General features: G+C 35.9%; 1 protein-coding gene across 3 annotated transcripts in view; it reads right to left on the bottom strand.

The window, feature by feature from the left end:
* METTL8 (methyltransferase 8, tRNA N3-cytidine) overlaps window positions 1-19509 on the bottom strand; it is a 29695-nt gene that overhangs the window by 5197 nt on the left and 4989 nt on the right. The window contains exons 3-11 of one of the 3 annotated variants that reach the window (XR_013183069.1): window positions 18316-18471; window positions 15001-15092; window positions 9942-10333; window positions 9322-9371; window positions 6771-6834; window positions 6299-6438; window positions 5248-5354; window positions 5083-5148; window positions 346-455 (exon numbers count right to left, since the gene is read on the bottom strand). Coding sequence is in view for 2 of the 3 variants with exons in the window: in XM_054636118.2 (XP_054492093.2) it covers window positions 4225-4364; window positions 5083-5148; window positions 5248-5354; window positions 6299-6438; window positions 6771-6834; window positions 9322-9371; window positions 9942-10333; window positions 15001-15092; window positions 18316-18471 (1207 nt within the window). In the remaining variant the exon portion in view is untranslated. Of the gene's footprint in view, window positions 1-345; window positions 456-1650; window positions 4365-5082; window positions 5149-5247; window positions 5355-6298; window positions 6439-6770; window positions 6835-9321; window positions 9372-9941; window positions 10334-15000; window positions 15093-18315; window positions 18472-19509 lie in introns of those variants that run through there. The other 2 variants (XM_054636118.2, XM_077181413.1) reach the window with 2 other exon arrangements.

Genomic DNA, 19509 nt, shown 5'->3' with positions numbered 1-19509 from the left:
TTTCTTGGTCAGTCTATCTAAGATTGCTTCTCACCCTAGCTCCCAGAGGAAACTCTCACTCCCTCTCTTGCCTGCCTTTGAGCTGCATCTTCATCTTTCTCCCCTCTTGCATGTATGGCTCTTGCTTTCAAATCAGGCAAGTTCTCCTTTTAGAGAGAGGTACTAGAAAGAGGTGAAGGATGGTCTCTCAACAGAGAAATTTCCTTCTCAGCTCAAAGCCCAGTCCAGGCATGACCTGCATACCAGGAGGCACAGGTAAGAAGGAGAACTTGCTAAGACACCCATGGCAACCCATGTAGTTCTTACTGACTACATACAAAGTGCAACCACATATAGGAAACTTACCTTGTCCAAATCCTGGATGATTCTTAAGAGAAGGGGAACTGGCACATAACTGATGTAAAAAAACCCTCATGTCCTTCCTTGTTCCAAAGGTGGAGAGAAGTTTACATATACTGAAATGCAAAGTGAACTGTATTATTAACAATAGCAGTGTTTAATATTTTTGCGACGTGTATACATGTTTTATTTCCACCCATTATGAAGATGCTCTATGGAGAAGAAATGGTTTATATATGAACTACTATCACAGACAATATACCCATATTCAAGGACAGGTTGGGTGGGACTTTGAGCAATCTGGTCTAGTGGAAGGTGTCCCTGCCTGCAGGAGAGGGGTCAGAACTAGATGACCTTTAAGGTTCCTTTCAATCCAAACCATTCTATTGATTCTCTGAAACTTGACTTGAAATTATTAAAAAATACAGCCACTACCACTATATACAATTTAGCATCTATACAATTCATTGCATTCACACAAAAAGAAAAAGCAATCTGTACAGAAGGAAATAAATCTCCCTTTTTTCAATTCTAACAATAACTCAGACAACCAACTTTACAGCAGATGTTTGTGTATATGGCTCCTTGAGAAACTGCTCAGTTGTCCACTAAACACAGGAAAAAGAGGAAGCAAACCATATGTCAACAGATCAAAGAGCAAACTGGAACAGTGAGTAAAGTTCACACCACAAATGAAAACAAAGTAGCAGAATTTATGTAAAGTGATTTCCACCATTGTTTAATACAAATTCTGGGGTTGTTTGCTATAACCTTTTAGCCATTATTAACCAGCAGAATCAGGAGATTAGCTGTGCAGTTTCCAAGACAATAAGCTTTTCCCTAGTGTTCCTAGAGTTCTACTTATCATGGCTGCATTTGGCTGTCCTCTGCAGATTCAGTGGATTTGTGAATGTGGCACAAGCACCTGCCTTCGTTTTGCTAAGAAAAAGGCAATTTTTTTTTTAATATGAGCTAATTGTTATTGACTAGATACTTCAAAATTAGTGTAAGAAAAAAAGTTGGTCACTTTCTTTACTTTTTAACTGCCTCACACTTGCTTAAAAACTAAGCGAGGTCTAAACCAGTACATGTACCATGTACATCTGGACAAAAAATACATAGTATTCATAAAGCAAGCCAAAGCCAATGAAGCTGAAGCTCAGATCTAGCAAGACCACCTTTCTCTAATTGCCATTAGGAAGCCATGCTTGAAACAACCAATAAGAATTTAAAAAAAAATTAAAGAAAATTTGCAATTACAAATTAAAATGTTGTATATTTATAGAACATGTATTAATTAATTTTAGGTACATATCTGATTAAAAAATCAACTTCATATGTCAAAAGTGAAACTTAGGTGCAGTTTCCTATATTAATAAACTAGTTATTCTTTCCTCCAGAAATTAACAATTAGCTGTTTTAAACTGCCTTTCCTATATAGATGCCTGCATCTCTTTTTCTTCTTTTATTTCAGTAGTCCTTCTTGCTTAATACAGATAATTTGGAAGCATTTTAAAAATATGTCTTTGATTAAGCTTTTTGAAAAGTGAAATGTCATAAAGCCAAAATACAGGAAGTGCTACTCAGACTCAAAAGTTCTTATTGGGAATTATGCCTTTTTCCATATCCTCTTCTGTGAATCTTACAACTGTTCAGACAGTGGATATTCTACACTTAAAATAGTAGCTGATCTTATTACTTCTAAATCAGGCACTATTATTCTAAAAGAGGCAGCCAATACTTGAAGTGTAAATTGTGGAAGAGAAACAGCTGATTTTACTTAAGGCCATTCAAAATTCAGGGTTTGTTTTTTGTGAAGTCACACTTTTGTTTAACTAAGAGCATATTAAAATCTTGCCAGAATCAATATACCCTTGTGAGTGCCAAAGCAAACATTACGTTCACCTCTACAAATGGAAAATTTACATCACACACACGAATAAGACTGCTTGATGCTCAAGAACTTATCATCATCACTTCTCTGGAAAATTCTACAAGTGAAAATTATTTGTGCTAGCTAAGAACTATGTATATTCAGAAGTCACAATTAATAAAACAGAGTAGCAACATATTTAAAATGTAAAGAGACATTTATTTACATTTTCCATGAGGATGCTACAATCTCTTAGGGCTTTAAGAAACACAGCTGTGTTTTAACCTTTGATTTATGCCACGAGAGTTTTATTGCAGGTTACAGTAATGCTATTGCTAGCCAAAGCTTCCTAAGCCTCTTGATTCATAAAACAGTATTTTCCTCTAATGGGAGTTTCAAATATATCAAAAATGCAGGATCAGACCCCTTATTGTACCTTATTCTTGAAATACATCTGGGTTAACAGGGATGAAGATATTTGGCATCCCCGTTTAGACAATTTAGGGTTTTCTTCCTAGGAGACCATCAGTCCTTCTTGTCTAAGCAGCTAACAACTTGCAAAAAGATCAATGGGCTGGGCTATCAGTTGTGACATGTTTACCCTTCAGCCTAAAGCAAAACAACAAAAGAGACTTTGAGTATCACTGTATTAATGACACTCAAAACTACATGTTATAGATTACATGCATCCCACACCCTTGTTTAAATAAAGAGATTTATTTTATTCATTCACCTTTTTCTTGTTCTCTCCTCCTTGTGGCAAAGTGATCTAAAATTACATTAAAATAGCAAAGTGGCATAATGGAATCTTTAAATACAAGCTCAACAGCCTTCAGGATTATGTTCTACATTTGAAAACAGTGCTTGCAGCTCACTTTTCTTCTTAAAAGAATTTAAAGTACTGAAGGACAGGACTAGTCCTGTCCTTTGCTGTATCCCCACCCAGTCAATAAAAAACACTGTGTTTTTTCTTTCTAATATAGAATCCCTAAGAAAGCAACTTCTTTTTGTAAACAACAAAAATATCTCAGCTGCCAGATAGATTGCAATTCTAGTGTGATTACATTACTCCATAACACTATTAATAAAATGTACTTAAGACTACTGTTTTTGCTCCTCCCTCTAGCCTATCGAACCTATTGTAAAAATAATATTTGTATTATTTGTATCCAGACAACTATCCAATATTAACTATTTGGTATCAGAACTGTTTTGGCATTTTGGTAATGGTTTTCTACATGAAACATATTCAGTTTACAATCTAGAGCACTTTAAATGTAACACATTATATTTGAAATTGGCCTGTTCCTTATGAGCATGTAGACGAAAAGCAGAGACAGCATAATAAATCAGTCAGGAGGACAAAAATAACTGAGCAATCTGATATGTATATATATATCACATGCAGTTAGTATGAACTCATAGCTACATGCAAATCAGAAAAAAAAATTTTGTCTTCATTATTTATGCACCAAAAAATTTCCCTCCAAAGAGGAAATACAGTCGTAAGACACAGTGGTTGAAAAGGATGACTCAGAAATTAACACAGTCTGTAGTAATAGTGAGAACAGATACTCTGTTTCTCTAAATCTCTGAAACAATTATGCTTCAGACTAACCTTTTTACATACCATGAATTTCATCAGGAATGAGGTATATACTTATACTTATTGACTATTCATATTCAAGGGAGTAAAATAATGCCTGGTCACAGTTATGAAAAGATTATTGCATTTAAAGCAGAAGTCAGAAATGGCCTTTATCTCCCCCCAGATTTTTCTTACACATATGAATTTACAAAGAAAAGAAAGTCAGAGAAAGGTTTTCAGTTCAATACATTTATTGAACTTTTTAATACTTTTCAGTGGCTAACACAATGTTTACACATACTTAAATGAACATACACGTACTTAAATTTCCTTCAGTTTCTGAAGTTCAATTCTGTACTGCATTTCTGGAGTAAAATTATTTACAAGGGTGCCTTTTGGTGCTTTCTTCAGGATTATGCAGAGATTAAAATGGCTTCTGGAACTTGCTTTGTATCCAAACTCGCTGCATTTTCACTTTTTTCTTTCTGTTAACTTGTAATCGCCGATCAACTAAATTCTGTACTTCAGTTAATCCAGCCAAGGTGAACATGTTCCATACCTCATCTATTTTTTCATATGAAAAATTATTGCAATTAAAAAAAAAGTCATTTGTAGAACATAGTAATTACCAACCTGTAGTTCAACCAAAGATGGAATTAAATCTATTTTGCAATTTGAAAGCTAAAGGACACTTCCTGTAATAAGGATTTGTTAGAAATTCATTTTCACAGCTCTTGATTTATATTGCAGTAACAAATGTCATGTTGAGGCCCAAACCACATTAGTTATTACTCACAGCATCCATAGATACCCTTTCTTCACAAGGTTCCAGGTGCTATAGTTGAGTAAACAAATGCATGCCATTTTGGTCACCGTTCACATATTATCAAGATAAAGCTACTTCCCCTGACAAATGCCTATCCAGACTTTTATGCCATATATAGCTACAGACTCTACTTCCAAGCATGTTTACCTCAATTTTAACAGAGAAATCACGTGCATGGTTAAATAATAAAATTTGAGCATACAATTACACACAGGATACTTAAAGAGAAATTTCCAGTGACATCTGTAATCAACATTGCAGGATCCCAAATGCAACATGTGTGCACACAAAGGAAACTATTTTCTTACAACAGGTAGCTTTGGTCTTTTTAAAAGCAGAGAATTTTTTAAAAAGCCAATAAAACCTTCTTTAATTTATGTTTTAAGGTGAGCTTTCATATTCCAAATCACCTTGAGAAACACACAACCCATTCTATGAAACTATAACATTCCGTACCTTTGGTAAAGAAATATACTCTGGTTCCATCTCCTCTTACATAAAAATTTTCTGACAAGCAATGACCTAAGAAATTAGAGCAGTAATGAAAAAGGACATGTCACTTTTTTTTTCCCCAGAAAGAGCTAAAATGAACAGTAAAATACAAAAGCATTCGGGAATTACCTTCTTTAAAACGAAGTTGAGCTGTATCATATCTTCCATAGTCCCGAAATAACAACATTCCTCCAGGCTTCAGTAGCTTAGCCAACCTATTTACAACCCCTTGCATCCTTAGAGAATAGATGAGATGCTGGTGAAGTTTGCAAATATAAGCAACCAAGTTTGCTGCCACAGACCAAAAAGGCAGCAGCACCTATGAGTAAGAGACTGCTCAGGACAGTAGCTGTGCACAGAATTACAGCCTTGCCTACAGAAACAGAAGTTTTGAACACTCAGAAAGAAGTGTATGTGCACAAAAAGTGAAAGTGAAAGGTAAATACTGTTCTGTACACCAAGCCCATTTTGATGACATTCTTGAAGTAATAAATATATTATTACACCAACAGCATGTATTTCCCTTCATATAACCTAGTTAGAGTCAAGTTTAACTCACATGCCCTCTTTTAATTTTTTTGCATTAAAAAAAGGTCATGTTCACAATCAGCCAATCTTAACAGTCATAAAATTTGGTTCATTAGACATCAAAAGGCATTAGCAAAGGCTAACAGTACTCAACACCAGACATGAAAATGAGATCAAATGTTTGTAATCCAAACGAGTTACAAAATTACAGATCCATTTTAGTTTAAAAGGGCTGCATGTAAGCATTTGAATGTGGCTAAATCAGCAATCTAACTCTACATCAACACATTGTAAGGTGTTAAATCACGAAAGTTTGGTTTTGATCACTAAAAATAACTACCTTCTAGAAGACTGTCAGCCTGGTTTTTTAATGAATTGCCTTTTTTTGAATCTGTCCCTTCCAGTAGAGATGTACTTAGTTACAATATATCCCTTGTATTTTGATGGAGACTGGAGACTCACTAATTATAATTAGCTTGACCACCTTTTCTCTTGAAGCCTGAAAATTGTAAACAGCATTTAAAATACCTTATATATGCTGTAGCTTATTAAATAACATTAAATATTCATCATCTTCTTTTGCTATTATTGAAAACCTTCAGTTAAAAAAAGAGATTTAACCCATTTGCTTTGCCCTTTAGTCTTCATTTACCTGTCAGGATGAATAGTAGAGAGCACAAAGACAAGGAGAATGACATCCAGGATCTCATCTGGAAAAGGATAGGGTAAAGCATCATCACACACATCATGAACAAAGGCAGAACACCAGGCTGAATTGTAGGACGAATGTGACTGTCAGGAAAAAGATGAAAAGAGGCACAGAGAGAACAGTAGTAGTTAATACGTTTACTATGACTCAAGAAACATTTTTTCTTCAATTATTCTGCATTGTAAAACATCTCATATAAAAGCCTATTCTGTCCAGTATCTTACTCAAGCTGAGAAGCAAGCTCACTGATGGTATTCATTCCTCTCTGCATACAGTATGACTTTGTTCTTTGGAATATTGAAAACTTCAGTTAAAAGTTGTCAAAGCCATCACATTCTTTTTCATGAAGATGGCTTCCTGGCAGCCTCCTGAATTACAGGCTTGTAAGGTACTCTAAAGAGAGTGCATGAATTACCTTTACCAGCTCCACTGCTCCTGAAGCAAAATCACAACAGTACAGAAAGGTTCCAGGTGTATTGCTAGGAAAACAAAACCAACATCAGTTAGAAAATTATTAATGTATAAGATGAAAGTCTACATCAGTGTTCATGAAACTTCAGAGGGTCCTCTGGGGTTCTCCACAGGCTTGATCAAGCATGCTTTATTGATGTCTAGCACATGGAAAGCCACATAGGTTGTAATGAACCAACAGGGCAGACAAATTCATAAGAATACCAACAGACAGCTAGTACAAAAAGAATTATAGCCTTGTCTGTGGGGAAGCAAAAAGGAAAAGAAAAAGGTCACAGAGGGCTGTCAGAACTGATGACAATGTCCTGGTGCTGTAATGCATAAATGCACATTAGTAGGTCACATTTTCTTACAGGAGCACTGCATTATTAGCCCATGCATGCAGTTTAGTTAGCAATATGATTTGGGCAGGGATGGAGAGTTGCAAAAGTCATCCAGTTCTGTGGAAGTTTGCAATTCCATGTATCACCTTGCTGTTCTTTTGATTTGATTAAGCATTATTGGTTATTGTACTCCATTATCTCCTTTGTTTTCCAGCTAGGATGAATAAGAATTTCCTGTAGCACTGTTTTCCCTTCTCTTCCCATCCAAGACAGCCAGCTGCAAATTTCCTTGTACCATTCATCAGATACTAGTAATTCTAGGGAGAAGTTTTTTCACCACTGAAGGACAAACTGAGAAAGCTACTCAAAATCAACTAAGAGATGACCTCATGATCAACTCATGATCAATTTAATTAATTAAAAATATGTTTAAGATATAGATGGCTTCTTTAGAAGGGAATCAATAAAGTCTGCCAGTGCCTGTAAGATCTCACAGTATACACAGCTAAGCTAGTGACTTCTGAAGGCTCAACAGGAGAATGCTTCTGGAACAAAATATGCTTGTTTAGTTTGCTGAGCAAAACCTTTATCAGCTCTGTGACCACCATGAGAATTGATGAATTTACATATTTATTATGAATGAGGACAAGTAGCCAGGCTTTGGACCCAGTCAGTCCCTTTGGAAAGGTTAAGCTGATTACCTAATAGACTTGTTAGAATTTTGGGGGTTTCTTGTATTTTTTGGAGCAGAGTAGGAACTATGTAAAAAGTCCACTTAAGACAAAGACATGGCTTGATCTGGATGGTGTTTTCAAGACACACTGTATTAAAAAGCACTAATTTAAATTTTAAAGGAGGCAGGGGAAAGAGGTTTAAGAGTTACATTACTAACTTTAGTGAAATTTTCTTTTGTAACCAGGGTACACTTGCTTGACACTGGCTTGTTTTTATATGCATATGATTATATGGATATAGATATATTATTTTATATGCATATAATTGCCAGAATGGCAATTTTTAGATTAATAAATTCAGAGTAAAACCAACTGTTCTCTAATGCCAAGCCTGCTTAGAGATTAAGAGATCTTTCCATTAGGTCATATACATGACAAACAAGCAAGTTGTTCAATCTATCAACCAATGTGATTGACTGAAGGATTTACACATGAATAGAGATCTCCAGGAAAAATACCTAAGGAGAAGTTTCTTAATTATCAGAAATGCCAATCTATGACTAACGCCTCCTGTGAGGAAAACACAAAAGTTTGTCTCATCTTTTTCAACACAGCCACATGATATCTTTTTCTATATAGGGTTCCTTTCAAAGTTTTCATATGAAACCAGGCTCTCCTTTCACTACCTGCTGTCTAAAGCAAAGCATTTGCTGTGGGATGAAGATGCATTGCTAACAGAGGTTTCATGTATGACCCTGGTGCACCACTTAATTCCTTCTGTTGCATTTCCATATCTGCAAAATGGAGAATTTTTGTATAATGGTGATACTAGCAATCAGAATTCATTGATAGAATAAAGAATTGTGTTGTTCTCAAGCTCTTAAAGGCACGAATAAAAAGAAATCTTCTTCAACCCTTGAAATATACATATCCTTTCCAATAAAACCTTCCTGCCTACAAGGATGGGAGGACAAGCTGTCATAACAGATTTTTCTAAAACTGGAAGCTAAGTGGATTAAGATGTTTCAATGAATTAAGTAATGTGATACAGGACTTGTGCTTTGACACTAAAACCACAAGTAATGTGACAAATATACCAGCCAATTCAGAAAAAATAGAACTTCTTTCCAGTAGATCACATGCCATTATCTATGGTCTCTATAATTTTGGCCTTTTGAAGAGATACCTGGTAGCTTTACAGGGATCTATAAAACAAGAGAATATTTCATCTGCCTGAGATTAACTACAAGAACTCAGCCTGAATGCATTCAAAGACAAACTTTGTCAGCAAATACGATCCCCCAAGACCAGGGTGGAGCAATATGAGGAGAATTCTATACTGATGCCACCAATATTATTTGTAGTTTGACACACTAAGAATCTTAGCGCTATAAAATGGTTCACTCAATGCTTCCTGCAGCACTGATCCAGCACCGATATTTGGTGAAAATGAAGATATGAATACAACATTCATATTTGGAAATCCAACACAATTTACCATAGAACTTTCAGAATAGGAAAGACACTGTTTCCAGCTCCACAGCCAACCTAAAATCAGAAGAGAAAGATAAATTTAAAATAAATGAGCAAACAAAACCTATTTTTATTATTTTTGTCTTAAAATAGTTGGCCAGTAGGACCCATTAGACTTGAAGGTATGTTGGACAGCAAAGGTATAATCAGCTAATACCACAGTTCTCAAATCATGTACATGATCAGGTTTGTCCCCAATGTCTTTCTGACGTTAAAAGAGAATCAGTCTCTCAAACTGCATAAGAAAATGCAATACTCTTGTCCAATTTCACCATTTGGCAAGAATGCAGCAAGTACTTGCACTTTGAGACAAAGCACTTAAACTCACACCTGTCCTAAGGAAATAAGAATCCTGACTTTCAATGAAAATGGAATCTAACAATCTAGCCATATTCTAATTGGGGAAAAACTGTAATGGGAAAACCAAGTCCAGATTTAGGTTTCTCTGACAGTTTCTGCCATGAATGAATGTATTATGTAAAATTCCAAAGGCTTGCTTTCCTGATACTTAGTAAGGGTCTTTATGAGGTTTTTGAGTAATTATGTGGAGCTCTGTAGATGGGCAGAACATTTGCAATGCATTACCTCTAATATTCGGTAAGTGGCATCACAACCAGGGAAGGATTTGACTTTGCCAAGTTCTTCTCCACACTTTTTACCTTGAGGATTGGCAGTAAGAGCTTTTACTTGATTTTTATTATATAGATATCCTTGTACAGCAGTAGAACCAGATCCATAATTTTTCTCCCAGTATTTTTCTCCTTCTTCAAACATTCCATTTTTGAGTGAAAAACTGTTGTCATTATTTATTTTTGTGTGTTTTAAAGATATTTTTTCTGTTTTGAACTCTTGTCTCCTTTTTTCTGGAAGAATTTCTGGAAACTCCAGAAACAGCCAATTGCGATCCTTGAAAAAGTTATTTTTATGTGTCTTGTAAAATTCATTCCAATATTTACTGGCTTCTCTCTCATATTTATCTGAAATTAAAACAGAACAAAACCTTGGTGAATATGAACTTAGCTAGAAAACACTCTAAAGCAACATATAATTTGGACCTCAAATATACAGTTTAAAAATCCATAGTTCCACACATTGTACATTTAAATTAAAACACATGGATTTCGTGTCTCACCTTAACTTGTGCACAAAATAACTCCTATGAAGGTTTAATTAGATTTTATGACACTTAGGAAGAGGTTGACAGGCTTACAGCATATTTTTAAAAGTGTAGTGACATCATAGAACAGCACCACCAAAATACAGAATCTAAAGATTCTTAGACAAGCTTTCATGTCTCAAATTATAAAAACAATGCATCTTTTCAATTATTTAAGAAATAGTAAATTGAAATTCTTTCATGCTTTATGAAATCTGTAATCAATTGCAAATTTGTTGGTACCTCATCACCTATTAAAAAAAAAAATTCCAGTTCTGTGAACTGGACTGATAAATGCTACTGCATAGCAAATAGACAATAATTCACACTTAAGCATTCAACAATACAGAAGGAATATACTTGCTTTCTTATTTTCAAAACACTTCAGAGTCTTACAACAGACTTTTGTTTTCACTTTTGATTCACAAAACATTTTAACTGAGTGTCAGAATGTCAGAAAGTAGGACTGGAAGGGATTTCACACAGTCAGGGAATTCATATCCCTTCTCCACAAACATCTGTCAAACTTATTCTTAAAATAACACCTTTCACATACAACTTTCTTCAGTAATATATTACAGTCCTTACTTTTCTACACAGTAAGAAACCTTTTCCACTGTCTACCTAAGAACTTCCATCTTGCAAATAGGTCAAGCAATTCTTGTCCCAGATAGGGATCAAGCAGACAAAGCCAAGATTGCTCTCTTTTCTCTTTGCAACACCTATTTACATATTTGAAGTATTTTATTATGCCTTCATAAACAATCTCTTTTCTAGATTGTCTAAAACTAACTCTCTTCTTTTTGATTTTTAGACTTCTCTCCAATTGATTTACTACTTTTGGGTGTTCTATTCTGGCAAAGGCATTATAATTGCAGAGAAAAAGGAGTATTTTATGAGGCTTCCAGGTTGTAATCCTGTTTATAACTCCCAGCTTGCCATTTTGCAACAGCATGACACTGCTGATTCAGCTAGTGATTCACCACAACTCTCAGATCTTCTGCAAAATGACTACCAAGCCAATTGTTCCAAAACCTAGTTTGTTTTTTTCTCAAGGAATTATTCTGAAGTAAAGAAATCTGCACTCATTTTTAGCAAATTTATATATTTCAGATTATTTTTTTCAACGTTTGTCCAGATCTTTCTGAATCTTAATCCTGTCCTTCACCATACTTAAAACACATTTTTACTTTACATCATCTTCCAGTCTCTAATTTCCCGGGGTCACTAATGAAAATACCAAACAGAACTGGACACAGAATAAAACACTCCTCTGCCCAGCACAGCCTTCCATTCTGAAAGGCTCTCTCTAGGCATTCATTCACCTAAAAGCAGTTTCATTAGCTCTCACTTGCCTAACTTGCTTATGAAAATGTCAAGTAAAGCAAATCAGAAGCCTGACTAAGGATAAACTTCAGGACATCTGCTGCTTTTCCCTTATCCCCAGGGCTTGTAACCTTCTCCAAGAAGAAAATTAGCTTGATTTTATGTGATTTATCCTTGAAAAAATATTTGTTGGCCAGTATTCATCTCCTTTGTTCTTTTGAACCCAACGTCTGCAAGCTCTGGATGTACTCTTCCAGTATTTTTCCAGGAACTAAAACCAATTCTGACTCTTCTTTTTTTCCCACCTCCTTTTTAAAAAAGCAAATATTCTCTTTTCTGCTTTTCCACTCATCCATGTACTCTATGGATGTACTTTGTAACCTGCCCTTTCTCACTTCAAGAACAAAATCTCTCCTCCTTCTCACTAGCACTAATTGTGCTAGCCACTGGACTGGAGCTAGCTAACCCTTTCAAAGGAAGGCTGATAAAAAGATAAGAATTACAGCTTTTCAATGTCTCTTCTGTTGATGCTTTTCCCTTCCTTATCCCTCCTAAGTACCAAACAAAATTTTTTTTCTTGTTTTTCCCCCTTATTTCCAAAGCTTTTGCAGAACTATCTTGCTACCCCTGACATCTCTTGCTGCAAAAGTGTACCTCATATAATGTGCTGCCTTTCCTATTTTGTTCTCACTCACACCAACACATTAATTCTTTTAATATAAATGTACAGAGTAAATGTACAGTGCAGTTCTACTACTCTCTTTAAATCTTAACATATTATTTCCTAAATTGCTACAGCTTTTCAGAGATAAACAAGGCTGAGAATTATCATTAGAGGCACAGACAGGCAGTGGGAAGTGGTAAGGAGGTGGCAGAATGCCTTGTCCTAGAAATCTGCATAATGTTTTAAAATTAACATTTAATACATCCAATTGTATTATTAAAGGGCAGGACCCAGCCCTGTAATTGTACAGGCCTGTTTTATATTAAGAGTTCAGAGTTGACTGAGGTCATTTATATATCAGATTTCAATAGTTTAAGCTGCACATTTATAGATTGCTCAGCTTCAGTATAAAAAGCACAACTCTTCTAGTCAAAAGACTCTTTAATTATTATCACCCCTTGATATAGTCACAATTTTCTTACAAGTCTGCTCAGAATCCTTGAACTTAAATTCACATCAAGTTTTCCAGATTTCAGAACTGAAGGAAAGAAACAGCTAAAGTCAGCCTTTCAAACTGTATTAGTATGGAATGACATGGGTTTAAGTGAAGGAACACTTTACTTTGCATTTTTGCACTGGCCATTCCTGCATCTCTGTGTAATAACATGCATGCAGTATTATCAAATTTTTATTTCATTTTGTGCATTTAATTAGCCTACCCACAAAATATTCCAAAGTATGGAAAAATTGCATAACTTAAAAACATATAAACTCCCAAGAAAAAAAAAACCCCAACCAAACAAAAAGACCCACCGACCCACCAACCAACCCACCACAACCAAACCCCCCACCAAAAAAAAAAAAAACCCAAAAAACCAAAAAGCCTTTACTTTGTCAATCAATTTTTCTCCATAACACGATCTTCAACTGCTAGCAAGCATGCCTGAGAAGAAACTGCACATGCTAATATGGAAATCAAATTCCTAAATGTAGTATCATGAGTTCATTCAGTTCCACTGCTCTTGCTTTAAAAAGGCTCATCAGAGCTCTTCTACTTCAGTAATATAATAGCACTGGTGAAATCTGTCTTTTTTCTCCTCACTGTAGTTTTCAAGGCCCCAAAATAACCTGCTCATTAGCCTTGGTCTAGTTCATTGTTTACACAAATAGGCTAAAATGTACTTCCATTTGCAGAAGGAAGCTGAAGCTTTCTGAAGGAACACTATCAGCAATGCTCACCTATTCAAACTCTAAACAGAGGAGCATTCATAAGAAATGTCCTTGGATTCTTGTGTTTCGTGGCAATAGCCAAATACCTGATTATTCCATTTCTCACCAGCACAAACTAACTTCTAATTGATTGTAGATGAAGAATGCAAGGTTCCATGAGCATACAGCCACACAGCTTACTTTTCAATTACAAGCTCTTTTTCAGCTTTTTGTACAAATCAGGTTAAGATATTAGATGTAATTTTTGAAAAACAAGCATTGTACTCCTGTATATAGATAAAGAATGTGAGAGGTAACAGAGAAAGGCAGCCTGGCAATCTCAGAGTATTCAAGGTGATGAAGGGCACAGAATGCAAGGGACATTCTCAGGTAATTCAAATAACCTCCAACATGATCATAACGACACTATCTGGCAGATTCATGACATGCTAAGTAAACTGAGGCACAGATATCCAAGTGACCACTTTCAGAATATCCCTCTAACAGAAGAATAAATGAAGAATCCAGTCTTCTATGCTACCATCAAGTTGATATTCCAGCTCTAGCACTCATAACTACCCTAGAGTTTAGTCTGTGGTTTAGTTTGCCAGTTTGAAGCTAGAGCTATCACTCTTCAGAAACCCAGAATACATTAAATTTCCTTCTGAAGACAGGCACAAAACTCCCCAATCCCTTAGAGAGCAGACCATGGAGGATGTATTGGAACACCTTCCACACAAAGTGAACACATGGATTCCTGAAGCACTCCCAGCTCAGCCTGGCCAAGGCAGCAAGCTGGGACCAGCTGGGACCACTGCAACTTGCATGGCATTTAACAGAAATACGGTGCAATGAACAAACACAAGTTCTCTAAATAGTTCCCAAATCACTGAAAAGCATTTGAATATTGTACATGGGAATCTTCATCCCCAGCACTCTAGCTGATTGCAAATTCATTCCCTTTGATTCTGTAAAAGCCTTGTGTAGTAGAAGTTGTAGTCTGGAGGACTGCAAAACGGGTCAGAACAACTGCACCATACTGATGCACGTGTTTTGCACAGAGTCTACTGCACCCTAATCGTAAAACTGTTCAAATAAGAGACTGTACTGTTAGGAAAAACACACTGTGAGTTCTTTTGAGGCAACAAAGGGAAAAAAACCCAAAAAACAAATTTAAAAATTTAGATAAAAAAATGTAGAAATAAAAATAATGTTCCTGAATTCTACAAATCTTCAATTATTTTAATAAAGAGCATTAAAAAAATTTTATACCATTTGAAATTTGTTACCTTGGTCTTCTGATTGAACTTTCACAAGAGAATTCTCTGTTGCTTTTTTCTTGGCATTCTCCTCTTCTTCTTGTGACCATTGCATGTGGTCCCTGAAGAAGGCAATCGAAGCAACAGCTTTTCAATAGGGTTTTCCATAATATTTTTTCCCAGGAAAAACAGTCATGAATTAGCTACACTGTCTCAAATAACTTTTTTTAATTTTTGAGTGCAAGCAAATGACCACAAGGAGACTGACAGTTAAAACCTAAGTTTCAGTGTATAATAGATAAAAATTAATTACTAATTAGGTAAAAGTCAAGTGATTAAGAAACATGTTCCAACTGCCAAGAGACTGAAGTAGCATATATTTCTTTTATTAATAACAGGATTATATGTATCTTACAAATTGAGTGTGTTTACAGGAGTGTATTTTGAGTATCCCATTAGGACTGTATTTAGCTGAATACAATAAGAGACCTACCAACCAAACACCCTAATTCAAGAAACACCTCACATTAATAGTGTTTATGATGAGGAACTAAGGACTAGCAAAGAAATCAGCTGTTCTGAAACAGGGAGCATAATCCACCTATTCAATTGGAACAAGTGGAATTGATGAACAGGATTTTACTTTTCTGAGGAACAGAGAAAGGTAATATCAAAAAAAGAAAACAGAATGAGACAAGTCAAGCAGTGCTGCAATGGTTCCAAAGTCTATGCCATCTATACTTGTGTACAATGGTTACCTAAATGTTATGTTAATCCATGGTCACAGAACCAAGCCCAGATCTGACCCTGATGACTAAACTGCCTTCACTGCAGATTCTGGTTTGGATCAGACCACAATGGGGAGTACCCAAAAATGCGCTGCAGGACGTTTTCAAAAGCCAATCAGCTGTCCCTCCAAATTGTCCAGTCTGAACAGATTAAATTAGATAATTCAAGTAATCTATTAGATCCTAATCCTACTGAAATGAGCTAACTGAAAGCCCATGACTAAAATTCCATTGGTTACTACGGGAAAAGGAAGAAGGTGCCAACTTGAAAAGAGTTGATTGTCTCTAAAAGCTAACGAGCATCTTCCTTTTCCGTAGTTGGTGACATATAGGTAATTTAATTCTTAGACCTTCACTGTTCCTCTTCTGTTAATTGTGGGGGACTAATTGGTATGTATTTGTCTGCCTGCCTCAGACTTGATTTCCGCCTCCCTACTGAAATATTTCTCATTATTGTCCCCAGCAGGTTGCCTCTCCCCTTCCTGTATTTGTTCACATACCAAATGTTCCTGTGCAGTGTCATGGCTCTGACAGACACGCTGCAGTAGAATAAAACTGAGTGACCGAAGCATTACCAGGCAGACATCCTCTTGGAAAGACTTGCTTCCCTCACTGCTATCACCAGTGTTGACCTTGCCTATTCCAGCAAGCTGAAACCAAGGACTATTCAGATGGCAATAATACACAGTCAGCCCTTCTGACAGATGACTTGCTGCTCTGTAATCTTTAGCTGATCAATTTTAATCCATCACTGCGTGTCTGTCAGAGCCCTCAGGGGCTCTACACACAATACTAAAGGTGCCTGAAGCCCTCCATCTTCATTAACTGCCTTTTTTTTTCTTTTTTTTTCCCTCCTTGGAAATTCATAAAGCCCCTTTTGGTGCTTTTGTTGAAATTTCTATATGGTTGATCCCAAATAGTACTGCTGTAGCACTTCTTGATCAAAATCTACAAAAGAGGGGTCACTGCATAGCTCTTACAGCAATTATTTACATAGTACGGATGCTTCACATGAGGCAGCTCCTTCTGCAATACAAGCTGGTAGGAACACGGGACACGTAAGAATTTTAAGTACAGAAGTGTTTAAATACAGAAGTGTTTTAAGCTGAACACTGAGGCAGCAAAGCAAGCTATCCATTTTAACCACACCAGGAACTGTTAACATGAGTAGGCCTGATATGAGATCAAACAATGCTGCTTTCAGTTAGCCTATGCAACTTAGTCTTTTTCTGCTACCTTGTTTGCTAACTTAGGGTTTAATTATCTCTGTGATAATGTAAAAACTGGTTCAATTACTGACCTGAATAGAAGCAGGCATTTTTTGCTCCAATGTTTAGCATCATTCATTACTTCTCTCTCAAAATGACAGAAAAGCACCACAATAGATATCTAGAGCATTAGTTCCCAAATTTAATTTACTTAGTATTTCTAGCAGCAATGGTAGCAGCTCTTGTCTCTCTGCCAATTCACACAAAAAGAATGCCACTTTATGAACTAACAAAGATGATGAGTGGAAAACAAAAGGACATCATTCATCAATGTTAGAGAAGACAAATATCTTATGCTTACTCTGTATAATCTATTTAGCACTACCACCACATCCTAATTCTCCTTATCTCCCTAGTGAGAACCTTGCCAATGCAATGAGCTTCAGAAACAATGACCTAACCCCCAGCACCCATGCACCTCTGCTTCAATTCAATTTCACCTGTTTTCCCATCTGAGCTACATAGATTCATCTGCAGATCCACTTTCTGAACAACCCTGCTTCTTCACTTCCATCTTCACAATCCATTCCAACCACCTGCATCAAAGTTTGGTAACTCTATGTTAGACTGTCACCAAACAGTAGCAAGTAAAACTGAAGCTACACATGACCAATTTTTGGAAGGAAATTATAAAACAAACAGAAAGACAGAATTTCATCAAAAAACAATGTTACAGAAAAAGGGTGGTCCTTTTCTTAAAATCTTTTCCTCCCTTGATTATATAGCCTACACTTCAATCAGCATTTACACTGATTTTACATTTTATGTAAAGGATTCATCAACCTAGCAGGAAGCACTAAGCCTGGAAGATGCTTAAGAACTACATTGCATGTAGATTTATGAAACAGAGACAGACTTTACACTCTTAACACAATAATCAGAGAGCTTCCAGCTTCCTTGACCAAGGAAGTATAGCCAACTCCAAATTTAGCCTGAAAGTGGTAAGCATTAGGGAGCTAATCCAGTATGCAATGGTAGCATAGAAACTTGTACCTAGAAACTTTCTGCTATTTTAAATAACATGGACTATCTTATCTCTAGATCCTCTGTCTCCTAATTGATTACTGATCCCTAATAATATGTGCATTTCACTCCTTGACTGACTATCAGATGGGCAGCTTTTAACACAAGTCACTGAAAGATTACTTGTGACAATCTCAGATTTCCTCTAGTGCTACCTTCATGTGCCTATTCTGGCAGCACCTTGTTTTATACACCCACCCCATTATACCAGAGTAAACAGTATACAAAATGAAAATATGAAAATGATCCTTGAAGAAACATCTCACCACATGTTGTGCTCAAAGACCTTAGAAGGATCAGTTAAAATCCGTGATCCGAGTGGAACCGTTGGTCGTCTGTTACTTTGGTGCCTGTGTTGCATCTTGGTTTTCCTCAGACATAAAGCAGAAAGCCTTGTAATGAAGTTTGTTGTGTTGAGAGACCTGAGAACACATTTAATGCAAATTACAGTTTTGCAGTAATGCAACTGTTTATGTCACTTACATGAGAGACTGGCCAAATAGCCAAGAACGAGATTTACTAAAAATCATTTACTAAAATATCAATTCAAATGCTTTTTAGAAAATGGCAACATCCCCTCAGTGTGCTGAAAGCCCAAATAATCCCAAAGTAGGCTACTGGAATGAAACCAGTCAAAAGATAAATTACCTGGTATCATTTCAAAGTCCTGTCAGGGAGGGGAAGGAAAAGAAATACACAGTAAAACAATAACCCAAGACTGATATTGTACCTTTACAAATGCAAGCAAGAAATTATCAGTAAAGAAACCACTTCTTCTAGTGGGCACATACTGTCAGCAAAATTGACATTTTTCACCCCACTCATTTTTTTCAAAAGATTTCACTCTGGAACTATGACTATGGTTTTATGCTTTTAAATAGGAAATTAAATATCTTTAAGTGTAAACATAGTGCACATAAAGCTTTCCAACATTTCTGCCATTTATTCTCCTGATCTCTGTTCGCTGCTGTCTTTGAAATGTAATTTTTATACATGTTTGTATACATATACATACATTTTATACATTTCTATCAATAGATATTGTAAAGTGATACAGATTTTTCTACTACATGTATAATTTTATCTTATATTCCAAGTAAAGTAAAATACAGCAATATCTTCATAAAGGGTCAATAATGGAAGAAAACAAGTATGTGTATATAGTATTAGCATTTTTGGTGGGTTTTTTGCATATTCTTGTTAATGTAAGCTTTCTATGAGACGAGTAAAAAGAAACACCCCCCAATACTTTTACTCTGATGGGCTTTTGTTCTTTTTTCCTTAAAATTATTTTAAGTCCTATTTTATCCTGCCTTTTTTCTATTGTTTTTTTGCAGTGTGCTTCCATAAAAACCACACATACATATTTAATGCACTGGAAATCCAAAACATAGTTACAAGAGAACAGGCACAAGACACTACTAGAAAACATTCTGTGCAAATTGGTTGCAAAATAAAGA

Source organism: Agelaius phoeniceus, chromosome 7 (assembly GCF_051311805.1).
Source record: "Agelaius phoeniceus isolate bAgePho1 chromosome 7, bAgePho1.hap1, whole genome shotgun sequence".
NCBI classification, from domain to species: domain Eukaryota; kingdom Metazoa; phylum Chordata; class Aves; order Passeriformes; family Icteridae; genus Agelaius; species Agelaius phoeniceus.
Note: the sequence above shows the minus strand (reverse complement) of the source record. Positions and strands in the feature narration are given on the sequence as shown.